General features: G+C 36.8%; 1 protein-coding gene across 1 annotated transcript in view; it reads left to right on the forward strand.

Annotated features, from left to right (window-relative positions):
* TTC3 (tetratricopeptide repeat domain 3) overlaps window positions 1–8,591 on the forward strand; it is a 107,001-nt gene that overhangs the window by 38,912 nt on the left and 59,498 nt on the right. The window contains exons 14-17 of the mRNA XM_012640072.1: window positions 1,055–1,115; window positions 2,914–2,998; window positions 4,993–5,127; window positions 8,210–8,290. Of these exons, the coding sequence (XP_012495526.1) occupies window positions 1,055–1,115; window positions 2,914–2,998; window positions 4,993–5,127; window positions 8,210–8,290 (362 nt within the window). The remainder of the gene's footprint in view (window positions 1–1,054; window positions 1,116–2,913; window positions 2,999–4,992; window positions 5,128–8,209; window positions 8,291–8,591) is intronic.

Below are 8,591 nucleotides of genomic sequence, written 5' to 3' on the forward strand. Positions count from 1 at the left end.
GCTTTTAATTTATCGACATTATCTTAGGCCATTAGTATCAGAGAGCACATTTAAATAAATAATTTAAATACTGTCCACCCTTCAGCATCTACACTCAGGTGAAAAAATTGAGGTCTCAGGGTTAGGGTTAAGTAGTTTTACCCAAGGTCACGTAGCAGAAATCAAACTGGAACTCTTCTGTTTTCCAGAAGCTTCCATTGTTTTCTCTGAGGCTACCAAAACCAGCTCAGGCTCTCGTTTCCTCCTTATTATACTGGCTCTGACTTGTCTCTGCTCTTTCCCCAAATCTTCCATCAAATACACCCTGTCCCTCCTGCTGTACTATCTCTTCTACACAGCTTTGAGCATGTCACACCCCTGCCCAGAAACATGCCGTGGCTTCCTACTTCTGCCAGTGGAATAAAGACTGGGCTTCAGAGTGGGAGGATCTGAAGCTCAGAGTCTGTAAACACTCACCGTTGCTTGGCTAAGCAACCCCTTTTCAGCCTCCCACCCTTATTGAGCTCTTCAGATCACAAAGGTTTACGTAGTGTTTCTAAAATGAACTCCACTTTTGGGTTTGGGTCATTGCGTATCCAAATCCTGCTTGTTCCTCAGAACCAAACGCAAATGCTGCATCCTCACAAATGTTTTTCCCAACTACTCCAGCTTGAGTGATTTCTCCCTCTGTGAGTCCTGAGAGAAATTACTGACTGTGGAATTAATATGTCAGCAACAATACAGTATCTTCTTTCCTTCTCAAGGATGATTGTTGTTCAATTACTGAAGTGATGTATCTTTTCGTCCCACCTGATTGTAAACTACCTGAGAACAGGAGCTATTGCCTATATTTCTGTATATCTATTATAGACTTAAATAATAATAATTATCATTATTATAATTTATAATATTATACCATACATAGAAAAACAATATCAGTAGCTTCTGTTTTGGCTTACCTGTTTGTAGGTACACGCACCCACAATATCAGTTTACATGTTTTTTTATTGCTCTACTCTGGAATTTATAGAGCTGTATGTACAGATTTCAGGAACAAATACTTTTGTATTCACAGGTCAGCCTCCCAAACACAAAGGAAAACAAAAATCCCGAAACAATGAATCGGAGAAGTTCAGGTATGTTTTTCCTCTAAGGTGTGATTATTTTTCCTAGTGTACTCTTCCCAAGAAAAAGGAAAAGAACTTTGCAAGGTTTTTCGAGCATTAGCTGCTTTTTCATATGTGTATTATGGTGAGTACCAAAATCCCTTTCAAATATCAAAGACTTGTCTTTAGAAGAGGATAATTTTTTCCAAAAGTATTATTAATCCTGGATGTTAATACCAACTTCTGAAAGTCATATAAAACAATCAGTGTTAATTTTTTTCAATTCCAAAATATTTGCTCCTAAAATGAAAACACATTCAGAAGGTGTAAGATAAAGATTAGGTCTCCTTCCCTGCTCTCCTCATTTTACCTCCCACAGTCCCTGCTGTAGGACTGCCCTCAGAACAGACTGGTACCTGTTTCTTGGCTATCAGGAAACTTATACTGCATGTACAGGCATGGGTATATGTATATTCAGATGCCCTTTTGAGTAATTGTCATTAGAGGAAAATAATTGTTTTGTTTTTTTTGAGACAGAGTCTCACTCTGTCACCCCATCTAGAGCACAATGGCATCATCATAGCTCACTGCAACCTCAAACTCTTGGGCTCAACCGATCCTCTTGCCTCCCAAGTAGCTGACACCACAGGCACACAACACCACACCTGGCTAATTTTTCTATTTTTAGTAGAGACAGTATTTTTGCTCAGGCTGGTCTCAAACTCCTGACCTCAAGTAATCCTCCTGCCTCAGCCTCCCAGAGTGCTAGGATTACAGGTGTGAGCCACCATACCCGGCCAATGAATTCTGACCACTCACAAAATCAGTTCCACCAAGCACCTCCACCAAAATTAACAGTAGGAACTCTTGCCACCTGTCTTTATTCCACCATTGCCTACAAAGATATAAATTGATTGCAAGGTGAAATCGTGACTCTTACAATACAGCAGTTCATGAAGTGAATCAAAGTGACGTTGGAGAAACAGCAAAGCCACGTCTGCCATGGTTATACTGGTTGTCAGTTTTCTATTCTTCATTTCTTTCTTTCTTTCTTTTTTTTTTTTTTTTTTTTTTTTGAGACAGAGTCTCACTCTGTTGCCCAGGCTAGAGTGCCATGGCATCAGCCTAGCTCACAACAACCTCAAACTCCTGGGCTCAAGCAATCCTCCTGCCTCAGCCTCCTGAGTAGCTGGGACGACAGGCATGTGCCACCATACCCAGCTAATTTTTTCTATGTATTTTTAGTTGTCTAGCCAATTTCTTTCTATTTTTAGTAGAGATGGGGTCTCGCTCTTGCTCAGGCTGGTCTCAAACTCCTGAGCTCAATCCATCCGCCCGCCTTGGCCTCCCAGAGTGCTAGGATTACAGGTGTGAGCCACCGTGCCCGGCCTGTTCTTCATTTCTTAAGGTCGAATCCATGATAGGTGGTGCAAGGAAAATGATTTCACTATCAAAACACTAAGAAAAAAATTGGAGTAAAGCCCCAATTTTTTCCAAAAATGACCATTTTCTGGATGCTGCTACTAAAATTAAATACAAAGCAAGGGCATACTATATTATGTTATTCTGTTATGTAGTAGAAAAATTCTGAGTCAGTCTTCCTGCCTCTCCTGCCCCCTAAAGAAACCAGATCCTAATACATGATCTTTTTTTAATGCATAGTACTAATTTTAACCTGTTTTGTTAAAGATAAATTTATTTTCTGTTGAGGAATTCGTGTGACTGTTTACTCAGTATTTTAAATGGCTTTCAGTAATTGCATTTTTTCTTTATATAAGTAGGACTGTTTCATTTTAAAATGATTTAAAAAGTGCTTTTTTTCTTTTAGTTCTAATTCACAGTTAACTTTACCAGTAGATTGGAAAAACATCTTGGAGAAACAATTTTCAAAATCTTCAAGAGCTGCACACCAGGTAATGGAGAAGACTTTTCCAATGGAAAAAGCAAACTCTTTAAACAAAACATTTTTCACATGAATAAAGTTCTAGTCATGTATGTCTCTAAGATTTATTTTTTATAATTTTGGCTATAGATATTTAATATATGATTACTAAGAATCTGAACTATCGCTAATGTAAATATTAACTTGGTAATTATGTTAGCCACAGGTTTAACTAATGGTTAACACTTCAGAATTGTTTGCTTCCCAAAGACTTAACAGTAGTATTAACTTTAAATATTTTTAAAAATATTTAAATACTTGCTGTTTCATATACTATAAAATCATTAAAGACCAAACTTTTTGTTCTTTGAATGATTTCACATTACTTAGATAACTTTGTAAAAGTCTTTATTTCGTGATGAAAAATGTACAATAACGTGGACTAGATTACTTCTTTCAGAATATGTGGGCCAGTTTTTTAGGTATACGTAACAGATGTTGTAACAAAGCACTGAAATAGATATCTAATCATTTGCATAAAATTTTTAGAATTTCTTACAGTTGGAGATTTTTAAGTTATGTCTTCTTACATTGATTTTACTGACTCTAAAAACCATGAAAGACTTATATAGAAGACAGCCAGTGAAGATAAAAAGACTGTTGAAGGAAATATGATAGTTATTTTTGAGCCTCCATTTGTTCATTTAACACATTTTTATTGAGGCCCTCCAATTTGCTGAAGAACGAGAGAGATTGGGTTTATGGTGATATGATTCAGCCTGGTAGAGCTTTCAGTATAGATCGTTCATGTTGTACTATATCGAGGGAAATAATTTCCAGTGAAAACATGAGGCTATGTGCATCTGCTTTCTAGAATGAGAAAGAGATTAAAATCAAATTAGTTCATACAAGGCTAATAAGTAGTATTTGTGGGGATAGTACATCATCTTCTGTAACTTCAAATTCATATCTTAAAATAAATATGGCTATCACTGGGCTTTTTAAATACTATAACAATTACCAAGTTTATGTAAGAGCTGCTGTTTTCCTTGCATATTCTGGGCTAAAGTTCTCCTGAACATCAATTCATTGGTCAGAAGCCAGCAGAAAGCTTTTGCTGGTGGGTCACCAAACTGCTTTTCCCTCTGTGCTTTGTGCAATGGCATGTCCTTTTGGATCTTTATTGTCAGGAGTGATCAGGAATATAACGTACGTATTTGCATATTCCACTCCACTGAATGGTGTGCAAGTGCATGGCAAGGAATGAGGAGGTTTTAGGCTTAATGTCTAGTCGTGCCTTTCCAGTTTTTATAGAACTTTTGTGACTTAGAGCTATTACCATGTATCTAAAATCTGAATTCAAGTTACAATGGATGTGCACCTATGTATTCAAATTACAAAGTTTTTCTCACTTTAAGAATACATTACAGCAGTTTCGTTTTTGTTTTTTATTTCTTATGTTCTTCCTTTTGCATTTCTCTTATTGATAGCTCTCCCAATAATTTTATCTAGTTAATAGTCAAGTACATGTTAGGCAGGAGAGTTAAAAATTGAAATATCCATTGCTTGCTTAGAATTAAGGTTTGTTTCAGAGCAAGATGGCAGTTGTTAAAATCTGATAGTTATCAGTACATTGATTGCATGTTCTTATGTGTAATTGTTCTAGTCCCAGTCAAACAATTTACTTATTTAAATGATGGCTGATGTTTTCTGTACATGTTGTTAAAACTTCAAAATGCTGTTCAGTCTGGAAAGCAAGCAAGGCTCAGCACCATGTACTGTAAAATGAATCACCCTTGTCATGGGCAATGGCAGAGGTGTTGGAATTAAGATGATCAAACGGTACCTTTTAATTTTCACTTTTAAATGCTGAAAAAAGAATATATAATGTATAAAGAGTAGTTTGAATATTTATTTAAATATTTTATTACTAGTTATAAAATATTACTGATGAACTTGGCATCTTAAATTTTAAACTAAAAACGTATAGCTTTGGATTACTGAAATAGAATTTCTTTTTTGCAGGATTTTGCTAATATAATGAAAATGCTGAGAAGCTTAATTCAAGATGGCTACACAGCCTTGTTGGAGCAGCGCTGCCGCAGTGCTGCACAGGCCTTTACAGAGTTGCTGAATGGTTTAGATCCTCAAAAAATAAAGGTAAAATTGCGTGTCATAACTCAGTAGTAATGCACCTTAGATGAATGTAGGAGAGAATCGAGGCTTTAACTCATTGTATTACTATGTGTTAGAGCTTGCTGAGATTGGCTGAATCTACTCCAGGTTGTGGGAAGCACCTAGTGCTCAAATTCAGATTTTAATGGTTAACACTCAATATATGATCTGTGTTTATACTCTCTGACTATAGTTTGGGTTCATTAGAATTCCTGGCCTTTTCTCTTCTTCAAAGTACGAAATCAAGAATTTGAACTCACTTTAGCCACATCTTTTCATTCAGAAAGTATAGGTATACCTGATTTTATTGTGCTTCACAGATACTGTGTTTTTTTACAAGTGGAAGATTTGTAGCAACCCTGTGTCAAGCAAGTCTGTTGGTGCCATTTTTGCAAAAGCATGTGCTTGCTTTGTGGCTCTGTGTCATGTTTTGGTAATTCTCACAACATTTAAAACTTTTTCATTATTATTATCACCATGTCTGTTATGGTGATCTGTAATCAATGATCTTTGATGTTACAATTATAATTGTTTTGGTATGCCACAACCTGTACCCATATATGATGGCAAACTTAGTATTGTATGTGGTGTGTGCTCCACTGACTGGCCTTCCCCTTCCCCCTGCCCTGCCCCTGACTGTCACCCTCTCCTTGGGCCTCTCTATTCCCAGAGATGCAACAGTATTGAAATTAGGCCAGTTCATGACCTTAGAGTGGCCTCTAAGTGTTGAAGTGTAAAGGAAGAGTTGAACGTCTCTCACTTTAAATCAAAAGCTAGAAATGATTAAGCTTAGGGAGGAAGGCATGGCGAAAGCTGAGAGAGGCCAAAAGCTAGGCTCTTGTGCCATACAGTTAGTCAAGTTGTGAATACAAAAAAAAGTTTTGGAAGGAAATTGTAAGCACTACTCCAGTGAACACACAAATGACAAGAGAGCATTGTTGCTGGGATACGGGGAATGTTTTGGTGGTCTAGATAGAAGATCAAACCAGCCACACCGTTCCCTTAAGCCAAAACCTAATCCAGAACAAAGCTCTAACTCTCTTCAATTCTGTGAAAGCTAAGCGAGGTTAGGAAGCTGCAGAAGAAAAGTTGGAAGCTAACAGATTGGTTCATGAGGTTTAAGAAAAGAAGCCATCTTCATAACATAAAAGCAGCAAGTTATCCAGAAGATCTAGCTAAGATCATTGATAAATATGACTACACTAAACAGTGCATTTCTGATGTACACGAAACAGCCTTCCGATGGAAGAAGATACCATTTATTTCCTAGCTAGAGAGGGGAAGTTGATGCCTAGCTTCAAAAGACAGGCTGACTCTTTTGTTAGGAGCTGATGCAGCTGATGACTTCATGTTGAAGCCAATACTAGGGCCTTGAAGAATTACACTAAATCTACTCTGCCTGTGCTCTAGAAATAGAACAACAAAGCATGGATGGCAGCACATGTGTCTGTGGCATGGTTTACGGAATATTTTAAGCCCACTGTTGAGACCTACTGCTCCAAAAAAAGATTCGTTTCAAAATATTCATTGACATTGTACCTGGTCACCCAAGAGCTTTGATGTATAAGGAGATTAATGTTTTCATGCCTGCTAATGCAACATCCATTGTGCAGCCTGTGCATCAAGGAGTAATTTTGACTGTCAGGTCTCATTGTTTAAGAAATACATTTCATAAGGCTATAGCTGCCACACAGTCCTCTGATGGATCGGGGCAAAGTAAATTGAAAACCTTATGGAAAGGATTCACCATTCTAGATGCCATGAAGAACATTTGTGATTCATGGGAGGAGGTCAAAATATCAACATTAACAAGAGTTTGGAAAAAGTTGATTCCAATCCTTATGATAACTTTTTAAGGGGTTTGAAATTGGCATGGAGGAAGTAACTGCAGATGTGGTGGAAATAGCAAGAGAATTAGAAGTGGAGCCTGACGATGGGACTGAATGAATGGCAGTCTAACGATCAGACTTGAAGAAATGAGGAGCTGCTGCTTACAGATGAGCAAAGAAAGTGGATTTTTGAGATGCAATCTCCTCCTGGTGAAGAATGCTTTGAACATTGTTGAAGTGACAACAAAAAATTTGGAATAGGGGGACAAGGGCAACATACGTAACCTAAACATCTGTACCCCCATAATACGCTGAAAAAAAATTGGAATATTACATAAACTTAGTTGATAAAGCATGGCAGGGTTTTGAGATGATTGCCAGTTTTGAAAGAAGTTCTGTGGGTAAAATGCTATCAAACAGCATCGCAGCTACAGAGAAATCTTTCATGAAAGGAAGAATCAATCAATGTGGCAAACTTCATTGTTCTCTTATTTTAAGAAATTGCCATACCCTCCCAGTCCTTCAGCAACCACCACCCTGATTGGTTATCAGTCATCAGCACTGAGGCAAGATTCGGTTAATCCAGGATTCTTAGGAAAGACAAAGCAAAACATTCAGGCAAGACCCACCACCAGCAAAAAGATTATGACTCACCAAAGCCTCAGATGATCATTAGCATTCTTTAGCAATAAGATGTTTTAAAATTATGATATGTGCATTGTTTTTTTAGACATAATGCTGTTGCACACTTAATAGACTACAGTATAGTGTAAACGTAACTTTTATATGCACTGGGAAGCCAAAAAATTTGTGTAACTCACTTGATTGCTGTATTCACTTTACTGTGGTGGTCTGGAAGCAAACCTGCAACATCCCTAAGCTGTGCCTGTAATTGCTATGTAAATACATAGCTTAGGCAAGGTTGTAAGACAGCAAATGTCTTGATCTGTCACTAGTACCTACTTAAATGCAAAAGAGTATGGTTTTAATTAAAAATTATTTTACTCTAGTATGAACTATGCTTCAAGAAACTCTGAGACAGTAATTCTGTGTTTTAAGCACTTGATAGCAATATAAGTGCTTACCTTTGCAAAATATTGTCTATTTGGCCTTTAACCCAATCGGATTGATTAGTGCAATTTTATTGCATTTCTTTTTCTGTTGTGACGAGAAGGTTAGTATGATACAAATTGGACAGAATTATGTTCACATTTTCACTGAAGTATTTTTATTGACAGCAATTGAACCTGGCCATGATTAACTATGTCTTGGTAGTCTATGGACTTGCCATTTCTCTTCTTGGAATAGGACAACCTGAGGTAAGATTTGTAATGGAAGCCATAAACAATTAAAATATGATATTGACATATCTTATAAAAATTCTTTTCTCATTTTGGCTTGTTTCCTATGCACTTCATAATTTTGTCTGAAATACCTCAGTTTAATTTAGCTTGTGTTTTGTTAAAAGAAAATTTATTTTGTTTCCTATTAGAAAAAAGGCTATGCCAGGCAATCAGTGGGAATCCACTTTTTATTTGTATAAAATTTTAAAAATGTAATATATCATAGATTTCAGAAACATAATGTTGAGGAAAAAGGCAAGTTGAAGAACATAAACGT

Source organism: Propithecus coquereli, unplaced genomic scaffold, assembly GCF_000956105.1.
Source record: "Propithecus coquereli isolate 6110/MARCELLA unplaced genomic scaffold, Pcoq_1.0 Scaffold148, whole genome shotgun sequence".
Taxonomy (NCBI): domain Eukaryota; kingdom Metazoa; phylum Chordata; class Mammalia; order Primates; family Indriidae; genus Propithecus; species Propithecus coquereli.